Below are 23,944 nucleotides of genomic sequence, written 5' to 3' on the forward strand. Positions count from 1 at the left end.
GGGCAATTTCAACTTATCCAATTTAGCAGAGAACTTTTCACGTAAAGTGACCGCAGCTTCACGAACGGTCCGACTAAGGTCATCAGGCCTGTAGATAGTTTCAAAGAACTTTTGAAATGCTTGGATTTCTTTAATATGAGTCGAAGTACCTTTATGGAAATTCTCATGCACATCAGCAAAAGCTTCAGTTAGTTCCCGAGTAAGGCTTTCGGCATCGAAGATTTGTGTAGAATAATATTCTGTCCACCATTGATGAAAATCTATGGTAGAGTAAAAAGCAGGTTCGAAAGAAACGGGAGACAAAGTGGTGATGCCAACATATTTGGAGATTTTTGACTCATATTCATCTTCTGCCAAATGCGAAGTGTGTAGACACATGTGATTCCTTTTGTCATACAAGCACTTTGGTTTGAGTTGAACCAATCCAAATTGTCTCGAAACAAGATTTGGTTGATAACAAAGGAGGCAGCAGTGACTTTTTGAAGATCGAAGTCGGTGATATAACAACTTTGGGGTGAGGAAGGCTTCCCAGATAGCCATGGATTCAGCTTGTTGATCAGGAGAAGTTGCTGGAAATTCTCGAGTAAACCATTCGGGACCCACCTTACGTTGTACGAATGGAGCCATCGAGGGAGTGAATTGATGACGTTTGGCGAACATCATTATGTATGCCAAGAAGGTTTCACGAAGTTTGCCAGTTTCTTCTTTTGGGGTTAGGTAAGCTAATCTGGTTCCTTCCACTGTTCGATTCTTTATAGCTGCACTTTCTTCATCCACGACACTTTTATATGGGAGGTGAGCCTCATAAGTGGCATTAAGCCATAGTTGCAACAACCAGAAAGGACCAGCAAAAAGAAGAGATCCTGTTTTGTAGTTCTTAACAAGGTCTGTTGCTTCACCAAGGTTCTCGTAGAGAAATCCTAGGATTAACTGACTTAGGTTTAACTTTTTCCCAGCATTTAGCTGGTTAGCCATGCAAAGGTATCTCTTTGCTACTTGAATGGACCTAGAGCAAAAGACGCATCTCGAAAGCCAGAGTGCTAGAAATGCTATATGTTCTTCATCTGAGACGTCTGGGTTTGTTTCGTTGTGGTATTGTTGAATAAAGGCAGTATAAGTGACTGTTGCTTCATTAAAATTGATGGTGTCAGTATCCATGAAATTGGGGTCGAAGGTTTCCCCAGTTGGTCGAAGCCCTGTGATGGCATCTACATCAAAGAGGGTAGGGGTGACCATTCCACATGGAAGGTGGAAAGTATTGTGAGAAGCATCCTAGAAATAAACTGACGCTACTAACATGGTTTGGTTATATTCTAGGCCTGTTTTGGATAACTAGATTAGGTCATAAATCCCTAATTGTTTCCAGAAAGAAGCCTTTTGTTTTTCCACCTTCGCTAGCCAAGAGTAATACAGTTTAGTATCTTTTGCTAAAGGGATTGACCTAAAGACTTTCACAAAATTGGTTACATAGTTTAACCTAATTTTCTCTAAAACCAAAGAAGTTTCAGTTGAGGTTTCTGTTGTGTGATCAGGATCAGCTAAGACTGGATGACCTTCTTCATCTATCTTATTCTTGCTAACTAAAGGTCTAGTCTTATAATAAGCAGGGAAGAATTTACTCAAAGAGGGGTTGTTTCCTCCTGGTAAAGGACCCATGAAAGCATGAGTTTTTCCAGAAAGTTCAAAAGGGATGATTACCTGAGAAGCGTAGATAGCGCGCGCCTCTACGTCATTTGGGTCTGGAATATGTTCTTGATTCTTTATCTGGGTAGGATGTTGAAGTTTCTGAATGGATTGAAGAGCATTTGAAGAAGACGCCATGAGTGAATTTGATTTAAGATATAGGTTAAACGAGGCCAAAGAGGATTTTTTCTATGTTGAAGGTGAAGAAAATAGAAGTGGAAGTTATGCGAGGGTAGAAGTTCAAGTATTTAAAGGTTTAGCAGAAACCCTTTCAAATCTTTTGGGTAAAAGTCAAAAGACACGCGGCAGGTGTTGATTTAATCCAACGGCGGTCGAATAATTATTAGCCTTACTCCTAGTATATAGGAGTAATGATCATGAAGTAATCAGTTGTCTTGGAACTCTAAGAAATGAGTAAAACGAAATCTCATCATGACAAGAATCGCCTATTTCTCTTGTTTTCAAAACAGGCATTTATTGGGGGCAATTTGTTAGTTGAAGATTTCGTTTAGAAAGAATATCCTTTGAAGAGTTAGAATTCGAAGGAAGATGGTTACTGATGACCATTTCTGAGATTAAAGATGGCTACTGATGGCCATGTTTCGAGAATGTTTGTTTGAGTTGGAGTAAAGATGGTTAGACTTTGAGCTAATTCGAAGAGGATTATCTTTAAAGACTTAAACGTTTTGCGAAATACGTAAGGTACTGAGGCTGAACGTGTTTTCGTGGCATTCTCGGTTTTGACCACGTTGCCACGCGTCGAAAGAGGATTCAGGCGGGAGGATTTGAATTTCGAAGTAGTTTGTGTAACTACACAAAGACAGATGGCATCCCAGGGATTCTTGTGGGCAACGTGGCATCAGATTAGTGTAGGACCGTTAGGGTCGAAATTAGTATAAATAAGGGTCTTAATGTTAGGATTCCGTGTGTTCATTTTGTACAAATCACTCACAAACCACTTAAGTATCAAGTGTTTAGAGAACGAGTTCGCTGAGAAATGTACGTATGACACCAACACCAGTTTAATACATTTGTATCTTTCTTTATTCAAGTATCTTTTCATTATTACTGCTTTCGTTTACTTTCTGTTATTTACATTCCTGCACTTGTTTTATTTCGTCTAACTTTCATTTCGAAGCACTTTATATTTCTGCATTTAACATTACTGCATGTTATATTTCTGCACTTTATATTTCTGCAGTTTATACGCTTTATTTATATTTCTTTTGTCGAAAGACATACTTACGTGTATAACAAGTGTTGTTTTTAAGTAAACATTCACATGATCATATCATAAACAAGTTTTCTCGAAGCCAGAACAAACAAGCATGAATCAAATCATATCGAAAGACAATTGTTTGACTATGTCCTAGGATCAATCTAGTCGATCCTGCGAGTCACCAAAGTATATTTTATAGTTTGGAGGACTAGCGGTTGTTTATCGGATATCACCGTAAACAAATTGGCACGCCCAGTGGGACAGTGTCAAACAGATTGTTATTAATTGATTGTTTTGTTTTGTCTAGAAAATATCAATACCTTGTATGAACCTTAGGAACGGTAAATTAACCAACAGTGCACAACTGATTCCTAAACGAAGGTACAACAAGAAAATGGTCAATGCGGCCAGTGGAGGGGGAGATCAAGATCCCCCACAAGGGTCAGGAACAGTAGCGACAAATTCTACGCACGTTTCGACTTCTACTCAAGAGGCGCATGCTATACCGGTTTCGACAGGATCTGAACCCATAGGTAGTTCCCAGGCGATACCCGAAAATACTACAGGGACAACAGGGACTGTACCAGTTTCGAGTTCGACTACCGCGCCTCCATTCATCAGCGCAAGCGAGATACCACATTTTTCGACAAACACTGCAAGTCAATTATTTTCCCCAGGACCATCATCCACCTTCGAAGGATGGAGACCCAACAATCCATATGGAATGCCATATTCATATATGACAGGATTACGAGGATCAGGGCCTACATACACTGCAACTAACCCGACGATATTTTCGCCGAATGTTAGTTCGATATGTCGAAGCGCACAGAATACTGGCTTCTCTGCCCAAATACCCCCTTTCACTACAAATAGTCAAGCAACATTTTGACAGGAAATGGATGCAAGTAACCATGATATGTTAGGAACCCTTGCTAAAGAATTGGGGTCGATCTTGAATCCATTAGCAACAAACATTGCCAGGACTAACCAGGATAATGTGAAACTTTCCAAAAAATATCATCCCAAATAAATCGAATGGCGGATTTCTTAGGAGTCCCACAACCTAGGCGAAAAAGTAATCAACCTCCTTATAGGGAGGGTGAACCTATTATGGAACGTGTTCAAAATACGATTCCTCCGCCTAGAGCAACAACTGTTGATGTAGTTCCCCCATCTAGAACGGCAGCAATCGAAAGGAACCAAGTAATAGACCTAGAAGGTTCGAGTCAAAGGACCGTTCCTGTCCAACAGGAGATTGCGGAGGAAAGACCAAGGTTAAGGATAGTAGGTAAGAATGAACACCCGGATGAAGTAGTTCAAAGGGTTAGAAGAGAGAACCTGGCAACAGAAAACAACCTAACTACCATGATAGAGATAATTGTGGCCAATAATGGCCTCAATACTGGGCTTCGACGTCCAAATTATACATCCCCTATAGCAGAATATGTTATGCAAATAGAATTGCCAAGGGGTACCAAAGTACCAAAATTCACTAAATTTTCAGGGGACACCAGTGAGTCAATCGTGGAACACATAGCCAGATATTTGACGGAAGCAGGAGATTTAGCAGGGAATGAGGACTTAAGAATTAAATACTTCCCTAATTCGCTAACAAAAAATGCTTTTGTTTGGTTCACCACGTTGCCCCCAAATTCCATAGATGCATGGGCACACTTGGAGAGATTATTCCATGAACAATTTGTGATACCCCAAAATTTACCCGATATAATTCGCATATTTTAATTTGTTAAGAGTGTTAAAAATTAAGAGTCATAGGGTTTAATATATCTATTATTAAACTCGATCTCTTATAAAACTCCCTTACAAATCGGTTAAATAAAATAAAGGGTATGTTAAAAATAATAAGAGCGCCTAATAGGCTTGACATTTCATTTGTCAAGCCCATTCTTAATTGTTTCTCCAAAAAAAGTTCAGAATGAAGATGTTCTTTAGAAGAAATTCATTTGGGCTCAAAATGAGTCTAGGCCCATCTAGTTTTTAGAAATAATAAACTCTTTTTCAGAATTTATCATTTATTTAGTGGTTATTCTGTGTCTAATCAATTAAAATTTATAAACAATGCATGGGTAATAATAATGCCAATATCATTGTTAGTAAATTTTTATTTTTTAATATGGTGGTTAATATATTATTAAAATTAGTCTGATTAATAACTAGTTTTTAATTAAAGAATGTTGGTGGATGTTGGGTAATGAATCGGTACTGGTGTAATGGGCCAAAACAACTTCATCAAGCATGTTGGGCCTAGGTGTCGTACGGATCAGGGTACGGTGGACCGGGTCAAACCTGACCCGGATCTTGTTCACCTTCACTCTCGGCCAAGCGCAGCCGTTCTACCAACGACAAACCCTAATCCAATAATCATCCAAAACCAGGCCCAAGTCCAGGAATCTCCAGCAAATCCTCAAGACAAACTCAGTTACACAAATCAAATCGGATCAAATCTTAACAAAATTATAACATAAATCAAAATATAAACAATAACAAAGCAAAATCAAATCTTAACAAATGAAAAACCAAAATAAAGGATTTTTATTGAATGAGATGATGAATCAAATTACAAACCGAATCTGAATCAGACTATTCCTAATTCAAATCTAACCTAAAACAACTAATATAAAAAAACGAAAAAGAAATCGGAGATGGGGGGATTTTGGCCGAAGAACTTTAGGCGCCGCTACAGAGACGAATCCTTGGAGCTTGCTTCCCAAACCAAAACCTGCGAACAAAAAAAAGAAGAAAAGACACAAAGCGGGAGAAGACGAAGACATTAAGACGAAAAATACAGAAGGAGTGGAGAAAGAGACTTTTGTGGTGAGATCGCCCAGGGGCCTCCTAGTTGATTCTTCCGCCGCCTCCTGAAACAAAGCACAAGGAGAAGATCATAAATTGGGGATCCTCGAAGTAAATCAAAACAAAACCGCAGGGATACTCAAGGAAAGGAAGGTAATCCAATACTTAGCTTTGATGTTTGATAACGCATGTTCATGTTAAATTTCGATTTAGGGGTTTGTGGGGATGAGAGTTATAATTGATTTTGAAGAATGGTGTTTGAAGGTTTGGGGTTTGTTTCTGTGTTTAAGAAATTTTTATGAACATTACTGTGTTAAGAGGAGAGAAACGAAAAGGGTAAAAGAAAAGAAGATGGAAAGTGGTTGGGATAAGAGGGAGGAGTTAACGATGATGTTATCCCTTCATCGTCCGTTAGCGTCGTGACACGTGGCCACCTTCGGGCCGCGTGATTGGATATTGGCCAGTGATTCCCCATAGGTTCCCCATCGCGCACCTTCAGCCACTTTAATATGTGAACCGTCTGATCTTTTTGTTTTAGATCTACGTGCCAAATTATAATCTTGTGAACCATCAGATCTGAATCAAACGATCAGAACTCTACAGTCCATCGTAACACCGTAGGCGCACCCCTACTGTGCCCAGACGGATCTCAAAATCTTTTGGGCCTAGCCCTTTACTATTTGCGCCCCCAAAATCACTTACCAAACACAAAATGCACCCCCTTGCAAATTAAAAAAAAATAAAACTTATTTGATTAATTTTGATAAAAACTAATTGTTTAATTGTTTTGCTTCTTTTGATAATTTAATTTAATTTTCTCCTCGAACCGACTAAATCCATTAGTCGCATTAGACGAGAAATAATTTTTTAATTAATTAATTTATAATCCTATTAATTCTAAATCAATTCTCTCATCAACCCGACTAAACCTATTAGTCGCATTAGACGAGAGATAAAACTTAATTATAAAACACATTCAATTTGCTGCCCGCGATGATCAAACCTATTCTAAAACCTTTCGTAAAATGTTTTTAAACTCTGAAATTAATTCTAAAAAATTTTGAAAATCAAGTTTTTATGAAACACACAATTCATTTTATATATTGTGTGTGAAGTCACATGTGCAACATATTTTTCTCAACCTTGCCACTTATGTAAACATGTTGAAATAAAATTTGATAATATTTTAAATGAGTAAAACATTTTATCTAAAAATTGTTTATCTTTAAAAAGCCAATTTCATGAGATAAAGAAAGAAAATGAAATGCAACTTTGGTTTCTGCAACATTTTATTAACGGAGAAGTCATTCATGGTGATTATTTGATATTAATGGAAGTAATTCACGAGTCTTCGAGCTGATAAATTTAAGGCAGATATTACTTTCTCCAATTTTAGGTATCAAAACTATATTATTTGCAATACCTTGATTGTAAAGTACACTAGATATTATGTTTATTCCCATTCATCTAAAAGAATCGAGTTGACAACACTTTTTTGTTGCAACTAAGTAAAGAGTTAACTTAGGTCATTTGTTGGCATAATTTAGGTTGAAAGTGATAAAATGAACCTTTTCAAGTCAATGAAGGCATGTTCACACCAAAGAGTCCATTAAAATCGCTCATGCATTTTTGAGGAACCAAGATAAGGATGATAACCAACCATATAAATGTGTACTTTTTGATGGATGTCATACTTTACATTTTTATCATTTTAACATCAACCAATCGTGTTGTGTAAATGATTTCTCGAATGAAACTTGTATTTGCCATCTTATGAGTTTCTTTATGTATTGGAATCTTGTATGCCAACTTACTTTTCTTATGCACCACGAGTCAATCTTTATGGTCGACGGGTAGATGGCGGGAGACTTCCTTTGGTTTAATTCCTAACATGTTAGTTTGACTCATCGAAAATAGATTCTAGATGCCACTCAATATATGTGCTAAAGGGACTTTCTCTTTAAACCCAAATTAAGTGGCGACCTTTACGACCTTATCACTATATGTGAGTTCAATCTCTTTTACCTTTTTTTTTTCCGTAAATTTGAGCTTGTGATTTCTTTCTTCTTTTGGATCAAACTCTACGTACTATCTTTTTTTCTCTATATTCTTTTGATGAGATGTCTTTCTCATCTTGGTCAAGTCCTTGGCGATTTTTATTTAGGTTGTTGATAAATTATTAATTTTTTTTAGGTATGATATAATAATTTATTATTAATTTTTGTTTTAAGTTTTTTTTTCATTTAACTATAATTTTAGAATAAAAAAAAGTTAAATTGGGCCAAAGAGAAAGGAAACGGATTCTCTCATGCTCTGTGTCTCTGCTGCTCACTTCTCCTGTACAATTTTTGACCATTGGATTAAATCTAATGATTGAATCTCTCTATTTATTTACTACCATTTTTTACTTTTCATTGTTAGATTAATCTAAAGGCTGGAATTAAAGCAAATTAGGTAGGAGGTGTTAAAAATTTCGAGAGGATCCATATACAACGAGAAACCAATAAAAATGGTAGCCGTCACTCACAAGCCAAATCCCGAAGACAATTTCGCAGCGCTATAAGCAACAAAATGAAAAATTATAGAAAAATCAGTTATCAAGGAGCTAAGGAGAGAGTACGAAGAAATACTCGTCACACCCTCTTAAATTTCATAATCGATTCCCATCCACCGCAAAAGCTCGAAATTGTTCTTTGAGTAGAATCCAGTTTTGAAGAAGAATCAATTTTCTCCCAAACAACTTTCAATAGAGGAAAACTGCGATTGACCGAACAAAACGCAAGTTAAACACCGTCGGAACCAGATCCACCGAAACCCTATCACATTCAAATCAAACCATAGCTTCATCGTCGAGATCCAAAGGTTTCTTCCTCTATTCCATTCATCTCGATTAATATTTTGATTGTTTCTTCGTAGTTAATACCTAACTGTTAGTTATTATATACATGATGATGATGTTAAAGATGATGATGATTAATGTATATTTCAGAACAGTGCCATAAAACGGAAGCAAAAAACAAAACAATTTTGTAACGTTATCATCAATGCAGTAACACTATTCTTTAATTAATTGTGTATCACTTTCGTCAAACTTGAATTAATTTTGAATTTTCTACTAATTTTCCTTCTAATTTTATGTACTATCACTTTTTGTTTTCATGTGAAACCCTAAGTCCATTGTTCTTTATGTTTTATTATTATGTTTATTCAACCTACATGCTTGAATGCTTCTTGGTGCAGGAGTACTGGTGATATATATTCTCTCCCCGTGGCTTAATTGATGAACAAGTTGATTGAGTTCTGGAATGGAGATGAGCTACCCGTCAGATGTTAATCGAGATGTCACCATGTGTTCTACGAGCGCAGTTAATATTTCAGACTCACACCAGAGTTTTGTGCAACAGCCTGTTTTTGTGAGTGGATGGATGTATGTGAATGAACATGAACAAATGTGTGGTCCATATATTAAGGAGCAGTTATACGAGGGGCTAACTTCAGGTTTCTTGCCATTCGAGCTTCCTGTGTATCCTGTAATCAATGGCACAATAATGAACCCTGTACCATTGGATTATTTCCAACAGTATCCTGACCATGTTTCCACCGGGTTTGCATACATGGGTATGAATTTCGCAGACACAATGATGTCTACTAATGGCTCCTCTTCTTCTCAGGATATGACAATATACGGGCAAGATAGATCTTGTGAGCCTGCTGCTCTTATGGCTGTTAACCCAAATTCAAAGTCTGTTTCACAGTCAAATGTCAATGACTGCACTAAGGAATCAGATCACTTGAATTTGAATTCCGAGGCATTCAGGAGGATTATTTCTTGTCAGATGGTAGTGCTATATCTGTTCTCTGCTTTGTTAAATATGAGTTAGGTTGACATTCATATTGCTTATTTTGATGACTGTGTCCTGTTTCTTGTTTTAGCCGGGAGGAGAATGTTGTTGGCTTTATGAGGATAAAAAGGGTACGAAACATGGGCCACATTCCATTTCAGAATTGATTTCCTGGCATCACCATGGATATCTTGAAGATTCAACAGTGGTAAGATACTATAATTTATTCAGTGAAATAATATATAAGCTGTAGATCTGGTGCAGGAAAAGAAATGATTAGTTGATAAGTTTTCTTAAAGCATTTTATGATAAATTTGTGATTATTATCAGTTTCCTTTACCCAAAGTATACATTGCACCTCATTTTTTCCCCCATAAGTTTATTCATGAAGCTAGGATTAAGCTTTCTTCTATTGCAAGGATTTTGGAGGTGTCCACTAGTGTTGGTGGGGTTTTCATGGATATCCTCAAATATAATCTCCTGAACTTATCCTTTATTCTTATAGTGGTGTGACTTTTATTTTTCAACTGGACATTATTTTTGACTCTGGTGTTCTATAAAGAGCGATTTGTTGGAACATGATGTTATTGCCCATGTTTGCCACTGGGTTCTAAAAATAATCATTATTTTGATTTCTTTATATTTATCTATAGATCTCCCATTTTGACAATAAGTATGGAAACTTTGTGTTGTCGGCGGCTGTAAATGCATTGAAAGGAGATATATCTGGAACCATCTGTGGATCAGATTCCCAAAGCAACGGAGTAGGTGATGTGATGAACTTAAATTGTGAAATATCTGAAGACATTTCTTCACAATTGCACATGGGTGTAATGAAAGCTGCCCGAAGAGTTGTGCTAGATGGGATTATTGGCGATATCATTTCAGAATTTGTTACTAAAAAGAAATGCAAAAACCAAAAGCTTAAGTCTTCTGATCGAACTTGCACGTTGGACAGTAAAATGGTAATGTTAAAATGCTTTGCAGTTTTTGAATACTTGAAATTTTGTTCTTTGTTCCAAGTCATCGAATATTTCCTTTTAACAGTTCTTGTTTTATGTGTAGATGAATAATAGTACTTCCATTCCTCCTAGTGAGCCTGCAGCTTCCCATTTTTTGGATGACCAGGCTTGCCATGAAATTTCCAGACAGTCTTCAATGAGTGTGAAGGCAGTTGGAAGCATTGAAAATTTTTGGTGGTCATATTCTGTTGTTCGTAAAGCACTTGTTGATTATTGCTTGCAAATCATGTGGAATGCAGTGTTTTTTGACACGGTAAAAGAGTACTTATTTTCCTGGAGGAAGAGGAAATATTGGTCTCAACCTAAGCCTCCACCAACTGTTAATGAATCTAAAGATTATGTTGAAAAGATTAAATCAGAAGCTGTGAGTTCTGAGTGGCTTGCTTACTTGAGGTTTTTGCTTTAATTGTACTTATAATAATCAAACAGTTGTTGTCCAGTTGGTTCTCAGGCCAGGTTCCTCTATATGCAATGTTGATGCTGATATCCAGTCTGGCGTGATGGCGACAGAAAGAGATTGTCATCCTGAGTTGTTTTTATCTACTAATAACTTCGAAAGCCGAAACATAACCGAAAGTCAAAGAGTTTCATGCAGTTATCCTAATTCTAAAGTTTTGACATGTATTCTTGAACGTGTGGAGAACGATCTTCACTTCTCTGCAAAGGTGTCTTTAGCTGATTATGTTCGAAGTGTTGTTGAAAAGGAAGTAAACCAAGTAATTCCTTCCTTAGAAATAGATAAATTCAGCGAGGTAACTTGAATACAAGTGTTCATATTCTTTGATCTATTTATACGGTAGACACTATTTGTTGAAGAGTCCTTTAATAGTTGCAGGTTGATGATAGTAACTGCCGTATCTCAGAGATGCTTACCAGTAAAACATCTGTTAAAGAAATTCTAAATGACAAGTCTGTCGATCCTGTGAAAAATAGAGACTCACTTTGGGTGTCTTCACCTGGAAACCGAATGTCTAATCTTTTCTCAAAAGCATTTCAAGAACTGCGTGGACATTTAAATGATGTGGTTGACGAAGAGGAGGTTGGTGACATGCCACCTGGATTCGAGAAAAACTCTCAAATGACATACCCTCACCACAGCTCAAAATTTCGACCTTCAAGAATAGTTGAATGTAATCCCAAGATTACAGCGTATGTTGCAGCTGCACTGTGCAGACAGAAGCTGCATGACGAAGTCCTAGAGAATTGGAAGTTGTCGATTCTTGATTCTACAATTAAACACGTTCTTATGTCATCACGTACCATAAAGAAGAATTTCCAGTCTCGTGGTCATGAGGTAAGAACTTGTTCAATATTATGAGAAGTTAAATACTGCATTTGGTTTCTCTGAATGTCTGTCTTTGTTATTTGGTTTTATTTCATCTCATTCTTGTATCTTGATTTATTTATCTTAACTTTATAATTCGTTAGAAAAGGAAGTCATTTGGTGCAAATAAGGAACTTTTGAATGATGCTACTTCTGGACTGGGAAAAGGGAAGAAAGGCTCAAAAAGTTCTGGAGTTCCTCTGTTGGATGGAAAGCATACATATCAACGTAAGAAGCTTCCACGGAAAGAGTTTTGCTCCTCTCAGCCTGTTGTAGATGATAATTTAGGGCCAGGGAAGAAGCCTTTGGCTAACTTATGGAAACATGTTTCTGGAGATGTGAATGAGAGTGCAGAGGTTAAAATAACTGCTATTAAATGTGGAAAGACTAAGATGATTAAAGGGAAGGATACATCTTCTAAGAGCAGGTCTTCTTTCAATGTCGATAATAGCTCACCCAGTGATCAATTATCCTTGAAGAATAAAACTAGCCAGAAAGTAGTGAAGTTTGCGCATACAGTTCAAAGTAAATAATTTCCTTGTTAAGTTGTCATTAGTTTTATAATTATAATTTTTTTAGGAATAACATCTGTTATTTCCCATTATTCAGATGGTGTTATGGATATTATGAAGTTTAATGAAAAGAGGCCATCAGCATCTTCTAAGAGCAGGTCTTCTTTCAATGTCGATAATAGCTTACCCAGTGATCAATTATCCTTGAAGAATAAAACTAGCCAGAAAGTAGTAAAGTTTGCGCATACAGTTCAAAGTATATAAGTTTCCTTGTTAATTTGTCATTAGTTTTATGATTATAATTTTTTTTAGGAATAACATCTGTCATTTTCCATTATTCAGATGGTGTTATAGATAAAATGAAGTTTAATGAAAAGAGGCTATCGACATCAACTGATAATATTGTTGGTATGAAAGTAGCTAAAGTAAATAGCTCTGATGTCACCATTCACAAGAAGACCACTGGTCATATATCTAGCGAGAAACTTAGTGGTATGTTTATTTGTAATATGTCTTTATTAGTTCTCATTTCTTGTTTCTTGTTGAAACTTACCCGATTGATCTAAAATGTCTTTATTAGTTTTCTGTATAAATTTATATTGTTTTTGGCTTGTTATTTCCATTTGCAGTGACAAATAAAGTGTCAAAATCAAAAAGGAAGCATCAAACAGATGTTGTTACATCCTCACATCCTGCCAAGGTTTTGAAAATTTCAAATAGGGGGTCTAGTCTGAGAGCTACTGGCAAACAAGTAACTGAGGCACAGAAGAAATCTTCCGTATCCAAGTCATTGGATTTATGTCCTAAATCTAATGGATGTGCTCGGACTTCTATTAATGGATGGGAATGGCATAAATGGTCACTAAGTGCTAGTCCTGCATGTAGAGCACGTGTCAGGGGTCGTCTTCCACGTTCACAAAACAAGTGCAGAAATTCTGAAAACACTTCATCCCAGGTGTCAAATGGTAAGGGTCTTTCTGCAAGAACCAATAGGGTGAAATTGCGTAACCTTCTTGCTGCCGCTGAGGGTGCAGATCTTCTGAAAGTGCCTCAATTGAAGGTGATTGAAAAATGAGTGTGTTTTTTGGTCACACTTATCTAGAGCATTGTGTAAATCAGATTTCAACTATTATATTTTGCTTCTTTCAGGCACGAAAAAAGCGATTATGTTTTCAAAGGAGCAAGATACACGACTGGGGTCTTGTTGCCTTAGAGCCAATAGAAGCGGAGGACTTTGTGATCGAATATATTGGAGAATTAATTCGTCCTCGGGTATAAACAAATTAATATTGATTTAAAGATGCATATTTTAAGGCATATCAAGCTGGTCTATTTTCAAAGTAAATTTTGACTTTAATACTCATATACCATAACATACATAAAATCAATCAAATTAGGCATTTTTCTTGTAACCTTTCCAATTTTTTCTGCAAATATTTATGTCTAGGAAGATGCGTCACTTTTTGCGTAATTCATTGCAAATGAGCGCCTATATTCTTGGTGAAAGATTTTCTTTTGAATATTTTTAATCTAATAGTTGCTTTATTGAAGAATGAATAGTTTATTGTTGATGGCTATAAAATCTGTAACTTGTTCAGAGTATAATAATTAAGGTGCACAGAAACTAAGGAACTTGGAATATAAGTAAATCAATATGCATAGAAAAGGATATAAAAAATAAATTATGTGTACTTATTTTTTTTGCTCTACATATAAAAAATTGATCATTAAGCATACTAGGTCTTCCAATTTGCAATCCAGTTCTTGGTTTGACTTGTGGCATAGGCTGATTTTTTTACAATTGATTTTTTTTATTTGATATATTGACTGATGTGGTTTTATCGCTCACAGATATCTGATATACGTGAGCTTCAATATGAGAAGATGGGAATCGGAAGCAGTTACCTTTTCAGAATTGATGATGGTCATGTGGTTAGTATGCAGTGTAGTATTTTTAAAATTTTTGATGTTGAAAGTTTCATTAATGTTGCTTTCCTATTACAAGTTTGGGTCAATTTTGTCAGATGTATCTGATATCCTATTATCCTTATTTACCCTATGTTGGTATTGAATGGTATTGTTGACCATACTTTTCTGCAATTAAAACATAGAGAAATTAAAGGACCAAAGTCTTGCAAGAATTAAACCTAATGGATTGTGTTTGAGACTCTTGCAATTTTGTTTTGAAGTTGATGAGAATTCACATACATGTCCAGGTGTCTATGGATAGACTTTAGAAGGTAGATATGAACGCTTGTAATTAAAATCTCAGCTGTTACTTAATCAAGAAGATGATTCACTTTTGTGCAGCTATGTTTTGAATACAATAGTTTGGTAAATCCACTGTAGTTATAATTTGGCTCGTGGGATGGTTAACTTAATTGTTAGTTGTTGCTTTCTTAATCTGATCATAGGTTATTTAGTCATGAAAACATTATAACCCATCCTTGAGAACTGAAGCTCCATGCTATGGCTTGTAATGCATGTATTATTTGGTTCTTCACTTCTTCTAGACACATTTTATACGACAATCCTTCCAGACACACATGAACATGTTTGCATATGGTTGATTTTTCCACTAAATAAGTTTGAATAATACCTAATCTACAAAAGCTTATCTAAAGGAGTATTAGTTAAATTTAGTTTTTCATGTCCTTTAATTAGTATTATTATGTTGGGAAATCCAGTGATGACATTTGCTTTTCCTGGCTGTTTGTAGGTTGATGCTACAAAGAGAGGCGGGATTGCAAGATTTATCAACCATTCTTGTGAGGTACTTGTGCAGTAATATTATATGTTGAAATGCATGTGTGTTTGGGTGCATGCTTGTTTTACTTCAACTCTTGATTTCACATTCTTCCTAATTTGAACTGAACTTTTGGCAGCCCAACTGTTACACAAAGGTTATATCTTTTGAGGGTCAAAAGAAGATTTTTATATATGCAAAGCGGCATATAAATGCCGGTGAAGAAATTACATACAATTATAAATTTCCCTTGGAGGAGAAAAAGATTCCCTGCAACTGTGGTTCCAAAAAGTAAGATTATTATACTCTTCAATTTCTTTGCATAATATGTCCTACAATCATATTGGTACTATTCCAAGATATTTGAACTGTATTGATTTAATCTATTTGATGCACAGACACGATACGAGTGTATCGGATACAGATTGTATCCAATATGGCAATACCCCATTCCTTGAAAACGAGTAGGGAGGATGAGTGGATATATTAGAAGTGATGAGATCACAATCCGATATGGCAATATGTGAAAACTGAATAATATATTTCGATCATGAAAATGTCCAAGCACTAATCTCTATATATAGACTATTCTAATCTAATGGGCCTGACTAATGGACTAAGGGTCCGTATATAAATTACTATGAACAATAGTAAAATTATCTACAGTAGTATTCCTTAAAAACCAGTACAGGAGTTGAGTTCTGCACTGGATGAGTGGATATATTATAAGTGACGAGATATCACAAACCAATGTAATTTGACGGCAGTTTTAATAGCCTCCTTTTGATGAGTAGATAACTAAAATTCCCAAAGATAAGGGTTTGGTCATGTGAAGAAAAGACAAAACGACAATCATTAAGAATGGGTCTAATTGATCAAGTGAAAGTTGGTCCGATTAAATTTTGTGGAGAAAAACTTCAAATAAGTCCTCTCCTTCCAATCTCTCTACACCTCCTTTCCGCTTTTAATCAATTTTCCTTCTTTCTCTTCCTATTGAAATAGAGAATCCAACTCCGTTTGGTTATTTGATAACCCTACAAAATCTATATAAGGTTTGCTTTGGTGATTGGGATGAGGGAGTTCAGTAGTGTGAAGTGATAAGGAAGTTGAGTTTTCCGTAACATTTACTATCATTAGAGATTCCCCAAAAAGCATCAATTTGATAGACACTCGAGTAGGATCAGCTTTTTATCAGAACTTTTAGGATGGAATAAAATGTGAAAGTCACCTTTTTCTTCTCTTTGTAATTGCAACATTTATGTCCTTATTATGCAGGTGTCGCAGATCATTGAATTAAGCTGTTATTGAAACTAATACGTGCATGCACTTACTACTGGAGAGTGGAGAATTTTTCTCCCTTAGGTATGCACTTGTCTTTAAAATTTGTGCTTAATCTTGGCATGCATTGAACAAATGTTGATCATTTTATTATGTGCTTCCTCAATCTGTGCAGTGGTCATGTATGTTTATTTAATCTTCCTTATATGACATCTTGATCTTTCATTGATTCAAATGATAAAATTTCCATGCATTCAACTCTATAAACATGTATGTTCGGCTTCAGTTTTATCATTTATGTGTTAAAGACTGTTTTGGAAATGGGCATATCCTAGTTAATTGTGAATGTTCAGTGGATGCAATTGATCAGAGATGATTATTTTATTGACTGGAATATTTGTCAGAAAGAGTTATTCTTCTTCGATTGGAATGTAATCTTATTGTTGCTTTCCACCTTGCAGGATAATTCTCCCAAAATACACGTTGCTCACTGAATATTCGAGGACTGTTACTTTATATTTCACTGGACTGTTGACATCAAATTGGACGTGTTGCCACAATGCTTGTAAACCTTTTACCTTGTATGTTTCACTCCCTTAAATTTATCTGGTGTTCACTGGGTTAAGTATCTATTTTCTAATCATCAGCATGCTATATTAATTTTTTTATTAGTTGATATGGACCTCATGTGAGTAGTTGCATAGATTGGTTTCCTCTGTTAAAGAAAGGACATGTATTGTTCATTTGGTGTCTGCTTGATATATGTTGTCTGCACTATTACATTTACAACTTGCATTAGCTTTCCTTCACTAAGTGGAAATCTTGTGGTTGTTGACACTTTATTAAAGTGTTGTAGTTTTTTTTCTTCTACGTGCTCTGTATCTAAAGATGTCAAATGCTTTGCAAGCTAATCTAGATTCCAACTACCAATGAATGCATGTTTCTATTGGATAGTTTAGCATACCTTGTTTTGTGATAGCTCTTGATCCTTTTATGCCAAGAATTTTTTGATGTTTTGATGATAATAGTAGAAGTTAAACTAAGACATACCATCCAGTGCATGAGTTCTGGCCTCTGGGTATTGATTTAAGTATTATGGTGTTTCAGGTAGTTATATCACCATTTTTGGAGAAAGGCTGAACTGAATGCTGTTGGTGACCGGTGTTGCCTACTTGTTTGGTGATGGGATAACAAACTTGAGCATTCTTGTAGATGGTTGTGGCAGTTGAGTTTCTCATCTTAGAAGCTGTAAATAATTGTTTTTCCATGTCTATATAATTTAGTGAAGGAATGATTTGGTACGAAGATGCCTAATTCTTTTAATGAGTAAAAACTTTGGAACATTAGTGCATGCTTCTCAAAATGACCATATTGCACATCTCAAACCCCTTTTTTTGCTCCCCAGTTCCTTCTTTTTTTTGTCTCACACTCCTTGTTTCTATAACAAAAGTTTGATTGAATTGTACTAGTGCAGCTGAATAGGTGGCAACTACTTGACCGACGTAACTACTGGCCAACAATATATTAAAATTGGAATTCCTGTTGAGAAGTGGATTGTAAAATTATTAGACGTCTATATCAACCTTTTTGAACAGTCAATTGTTAAATATTAATGTGCCAATACTTGTTTTATTTGCATGATGGATTTAAGGATTTTTTTTTTCTTGCCACAAGCGAAATCACTTGCCTATAACATTAATTGGCAACTCTTTTTTGGGTCCGGAAAACCATACCTTAAAAATGGTACTCATGCATGGTGTCAAATCTCTCATTTATCAACGTTGGGAAATTGATAAGATTTCAGGTAAAATGGTTTGTAATTGGGGAGTTCAATTTAGCTATGTTAATGATGATTGGTAGGAGTCATATAGTCAAAATAATTATGGATTTTTTTCGTCCACTAAATAATAAGTGATATTGAGGTTAATGAGTACTTAACATTTAATATCTTTTGTGGCAAATCTTTGTTTGCCAGGGACCGTGCATACTTAATTTTTGTTCCATGTTTTCATTTCGTTTATTTTGCTTCCCACCTTCAATTCCTGTGGTTTGCAGGAGTAGCTCAAGTAGGAAAAACTGTTAGGTTGCTGAATTGGATTATGCTCCTGGTATGTTTCTCTTTCTGCCCCTTGTTATAGTCATTCCTGGTCAGCTTTTTTTATATGTTCTCCAGAGGTACCCTCAATCAACTCCTCTGCAAATAAAGCGAGCACTAATCAGCAACTTAAGGTATTAAAGCATGAATTCCTGGCCAATACCACAACCATTTAGAATGTACCAATGTTTGGACGGGAGAGCAGTAGTTTTCGGCATTAGCTTTGTTTTGTTGATCGGTTTTTAGAAATTACTTCAAATTGTTCTATACTAATTAACCAAATAATTTTTAAATTTAAATTAGTGTGGAGTTTGAATCGGTGCGATTAACAAACATAACTCTATTTTACATGTTTTCTTTACAAGTACAAAAAAAGAACTATTTTTTGATGAAATGGCAATTTACATATGAATACACTCTTAAACATACACATTCCAGCATATTTCATTCTATTGGTCAAAGTTCACGAGTCCACTAAATTATGTAGGCTATATAATTTTTAACCATTAAATAAGTGTTTGAATGCGTGTTAGAGAAATTTTTAGCATTTTGATTTTTTAAAAGTGATAAAATGTAGAGATTAATTGAGATATTAACAACGTTTGTGAGAGGGGTTGCATGAAAACAAGGCCGGGAATGGGAAACTGGTATTTGGTACGGATGAAATTTAGAATACATTGTCACTTGTTTTTATAGTTGTGTGTTAAATTGTGTTACTGTACTAACATTTTTATCATTTGTGTTAAACTGGTATTTGTTTTTGTAGCACTAAAACTTGGCACCGTTGAAATGACAAACTCATGAATACTCCAACATGAACTTGGATGTGGTAGAAATTCAATGACTGAATCTAAGTGCTTATTAAAACAAAAAAATTTAAATTAGTGCAATTTATAACTTGTGTTGAGTTATTGAGCACCAACATTTAACAATAAATTTCAATATCACTTGAACATACATCAGTGATGTATATGGAACATTAAGTACCTCTTTGATAAAACTAAGCATAACATTAACAAACCAAATAATCTTTAAGAAAGAAATCTGAATTTATAATATAATAAATAATGAGTTACCTTTCAATAATATGCCATTTGAATTAGAGGAATATGTGCAATGCAATGATTTAGAAGGAAGCACGAACATCCAAACACGACACTCACACACCGACATCGTTAATAATTTTACAAATGTTAGTGTTTGTGTCCGACACCAACACGAACATAGCCACATCTTTTTCCAGAGGTGTCGGTGCTACCTAGGGTTTGGTAAATATGACATGAAAAATATTTGTTCATGTGATGAGTTTGTGTTTATTAAAATGATTAAAATTAAAATTAATATTAGATGAAGTGCCAGAATAAGTTTGTGTTTATTATAATGATTAAAATTAATATTAGATTAGATTAGACGAAGTGCCAGAATAAAATTGTAAATAAATTACAAATGTGATGTCTTTTTTATTTAGTGTTGTTAGATGTATGTGTTAAAATTGAATAATATTTTAAAGTGATATAAAAACAATGTATTTGTTGATTCAGACATGTAAAAGTTTATCTTTAAATTGTTTTATTTTTGTGTATTATTATGGTTAAGATGAGAAAGAAAGACTAATTTTGTGTAATCCGAAAACATGTAAAAGTTTATCGTTAAATTGTTCTCTTTTTGTGTATTATTATGGTCTAGATGAGAAAAAATGACTAATTTTGTGTGATCCGAAAGTGCACTTTTGGACAACTTTTGCTACTTAAAAGTATAGTTCTAAATATATTAAGCGGTGGTTGTAGTAGTTCTTTTTGATAAAGGCATGCATGCCAATCTTGGTTTTAGAGTAAATTGTTTAATTGGTCATTGACTTTGTAACATGTTCTCAAATAGATTTTTGAGAGTATGAATATTTTAGAGAGTATGTTCTCAAATAGATTGAATTGACATAGAGATATGGATTAAGTTGATATTTTAATAGAATCAGAGACTTCATGGTTTTTTACCTTTCCATTCATGAAATTTCCGGTTCATCACTTGGTTTTGATTATTGAAATTTCCGGTTCGCAGACAACATGCATGGAACGTTGGGACACTTTCTTCTATTGAAAATTCTCCAGCAATTGAAAATTAAGTAAGACAAAAATGGACATAAAGACCAGTGTAGTTGCACTATGTTGGACCTATTAGATTATGAAAGCTCTATGCTAACCCAAAAATAAATATTGGGGTGGTCTATGAGGGTAGAGTTTTTGAGGTGTCAAGACCGACAGAAGAAGGATAATGGGTTGATGCTTTGCAATTATAATGCTCTAAAATGTGCATGTCCATTGTAGGATTTCTATATTGAATAGATACAAGTATTTTATGTGATATTTTAGTCACAATGTTCTTTCATCTTATGGACTAATCTTTTGGATTAGACTCTCATCAAGTGCTTAAATTCTACCCATGAGTGTATTTATTGTGAATTGAACATTGCTGGATTAAGGTGCACCACCTAATACATGTAGGTAAGTGAAGCTACCAAAATGAAAAGAACTGTTCTCAAGGGCAGTGCCGAAAGAGTGAAAAATTGCCGCGGACATGTGCTCTTAAAGGGTGTGATAATGTTAAATTAGTCAAAGAGATTCTTCTACTTAATAGCCTAGTCTTTTGAGTCGATTTAAATGATCGGAGTTTGTTTCTCTTCAATGAGAGAGACAATGCTTAAAGACATGGAGGATTTATGTGATTTTTGCAATTAACTCCGCCTGTGTCTCATTTGATATAAACACAGCCGGTCCCCAGCCCGGACAAAGGAGGAGGGTTGCACTTACAATGGTTATTTTGACACACAACCAAGTTGGGTTCTTTACGGACTTTTGGTGAACCTAGTAATGGCATGTAATGTTTAAGATCATTGACAATATTTTCGACCAATGGTACAAGAATGGGAAACGCAAGAACTATGCAAAATATTGCAAAAATTGGAATTCAGGTAGACAATATTCCACTTTTTCACGTCTAGGGTTCTTTAGCTAAGCATCAACATCTTCACATTTAATGTGTACTCAGATGAATATATTTTCAACAAATTGCCAATGATTGCAAAAACCTTTGCTTTTCACACATATTTGGAAGTATTATCATTTAGGTAAGGATCATGGAAGTGAAGAGGTGTAAGGTAAAGTTGATGGACTAGTGAGTGGAGTGAGCTTGTTAAAGCATTTTTTAGCAACAATCTTCGTTAAGAAATTTTTCAAGGCTTTGATTTAGAAAGCTTTTTGAACTTTAAGGTATTTGCCTGTTGAGTGAGTACAGTACCACATTCCTAAGTATATGAATAGATTTTCATTCATGTATCTTAAAAGTGTGTATTATGTAAATTATTAAGTGGAAATGTAAAGGTGAATTTACAATAATGTGAAAATGTGGTTATCTAAATGTGTTTTGTCCGAGTTATTGTTATACTCACTGTGATTTGAGTATTCACCCCTTTTGTTTACTTGTATTTGCATGGTTGTTGTGATGACATAGACGAACCACAAGAAACAAGTGAAGAATAATGGCTCTGAGGATTATTTTGAGACTACACCGCCACCTGTAGTATACCAAAAGCCAACATTTGATTTCATTGTCCTCGACTACAATTTTTGATGGCTTTTCATTTCTCAACAATTGTATATGATTTCTTTAGCTTTGAGGTCTAATAATGCATTATTTTTAGGAATTTAGGTCTATATAAAGACTTGTATAATTGAGAATTAAACACCAAATTTTTTATATGGTACTCTTAAATTTAGTTTATCTTTTTGCACTTTTTTACAAGCTTTGTTGTTATTGTAATTGTCAAAGTCTCTTTAAATTTAATATGAGTACTATATTATATATTTAACACATAAATATTATAAGAGCTCAAGGAGTATTTTCCATATTTGAATATTATATGCATATTTAACTATATTTATTTTAAACGAATATATTTATTTGAATATTACATATTTAGTCACATGCAAGTAGTTTTCACAAAATAATAATAATACGTTAATTGGTAAAGTAGTTGGTCCTATGCAGCTCATGTCTATAAATAATATTATATATTAATTTTATGTAATAAATAATATTACAAATGTAATATTAATTTAAATAAAATGAATATCTAAATAATATTACATTATTTGTTATAAATTTATTTGCTTATTTTAAATAAATATAATTATATCAAATATAATATTTCAAATAATATTACATATTTATTTCAAATAATATTCATTTATGTTTTGTATTTTTGATATATATACACACTAGTATTTCAAAATGATTATGAAAGATTATATTTAATATTATTTGAAATTTAAATTAGTTTTAAATTTGAAATGCGCATTATTTGAATTAAATAACTATTCTTTGAAATAAATATAATATAGAGAAATAATTATGAAATAAAATTTAAATAAATATTATTATATAGAGAAATATTCATTTTGTTTTGTTTGGGAGTCTCTTTCTCAAATCAAGTACTTCAAAGACCTTTTGGGAGTCTCTTTCTTTATCCACCTTCCTATGGGGTCACCCCCAGCGAAAACCCCACTTTATCTCTGTTTCAGAAATACATCTCCGAAGTATTTTTTTCTCTAAATTTTCCCAGACTTCGGAAGTGCATCTCCGAAAACATCAAATTGGGGGTGTTTTCGGAGATGCGCTTCCGAAAACACATTTTTTTACATTTTGGGGGGTTTCGGAAGTGCATTTCTGAATTATGCCGAAGTCTCTTTTTTTTTATGCTTTTTCTAATAGTCCAGTACGAAATATATACAAAACGAAAACGCCGAACAAAACAAACGACATATCAACGTAAAATACTAATATAATAAATAAAATCCAAATAATATATAGAGACCGAGTCATAGTGTGCGAAATATACAATCCGAATACAAAAAAAATAAACCCGAACCCCTACTGGGTATGCCTAGCCCTCTCTACCTGGGACCTTCTCTGTCTCCTGTATGCCGCCGCACGGCCCACATCACCGACGATCCTCTCCACCAGGCGACTGCCTCTAGACCGCCCTGATCAATGATACCTCGACCCAACGCGTCTCTCCCAAGCAGCTCTATCCGCTGGCAGATCGCCAAGAGATCAATGGCATGGTCATCCTCGGCCTGGTGGTTCTCCAGGATCTCCTCGTATGCTGGCCTAGGAGCGCCGGGAGCGTCGGATGTCATAAGAGGATGTGACACCCGATAGAACCATGTGACATACCTCTCCACACTGTGTCAGTCCTGGGTGACTTGCATGCGACGATACTCCTCCGAGACCACATGACATTCCCAATCCGCAAATATGTTAGTGAGCTGCACTCGGGTAACTGTGTCGGGAGCAGCCTCAAAAGGTGACCTGGGTATCATCTGCACAAATCCAAATTGACGCATGCACCGC

General features: G+C 35.0%; 1 protein-coding gene across 10 annotated transcripts; it reads left to right on the plus strand.

Annotated features, from left to right (window-relative positions):
- Positions 1 to 8,213: 8,213 nt before the first annotated feature.
- LOC131641478 (histone-lysine N-methyltransferase ATXR7-like) lies at positions 8,214 to 22,306 on the plus strand. Of its 10 annotated transcripts, none has more exons than XM_058911779.1 (20): positions 8,214 to 8,581; positions 8,960 to 9,558; positions 9,653 to 9,769; positions 10,215 to 10,526; positions 10,627 to 10,947; positions 11,024 to 11,335; positions 11,413 to 11,877; positions 12,012 to 12,432; positions 12,517 to 12,675; positions 12,762 to 12,911; positions 13,049 to 13,479; positions 13,569 to 13,691; positions 14,271 to 14,351; positions 15,139 to 15,192; positions 15,305 to 15,456; positions 16,441 to 16,527; positions 16,905 to 17,024; positions 17,551 to 17,667; positions 18,499 to 18,551; positions 22,043 to 22,306. In XM_058911779.1, exons 2-16 carry the CDS (start codon positions 9,025 to 9,027, stop codon positions 16,460 to 16,462), a joined length of 3,654 nt encoding a protein of 1,217 aa, XP_058767762.1. In that variant the 5' UTR covers positions 8,214 to 8,581; positions 8,960 to 9,024; the 3' UTR covers positions 16,463 to 16,527; positions 16,905 to 17,024; positions 17,551 to 17,667; positions 18,499 to 18,551; positions 22,043 to 22,306. The 10 variants fall into 10 exon arrangements, with proteins under 10 accessions (XP_058767762.1, XP_058767758.1, XP_058767759.1 ...); XM_058911775.1 differs by lacking the exon at positions 22,043 to 22,306 and adding an exon at positions 19,305 to 21,949 and having other exon boundaries at positions 17,551 to 18,247; XM_058911776.1 differs by lacking the exon at positions 22,043 to 22,306 and adding an exon at positions 20,594 to 21,949 and having other exon boundaries at positions 17,551 to 18,247.
- Positions 22,307 to 23,944: the final 1,638 nt, after the last annotated feature.

This window comes from Vicia villosa, unplaced genomic scaffold (assembly GCF_029867415.1).
Source record: "Vicia villosa cultivar HV-30 ecotype Madison, WI unplaced genomic scaffold, Vvil1.0 ctg.003776F_1_1, whole genome shotgun sequence".
In the NCBI taxonomy this organism is placed as follows: domain Eukaryota; kingdom Viridiplantae; phylum Streptophyta; class Magnoliopsida; order Fabales; family Fabaceae; genus Vicia; species Vicia villosa.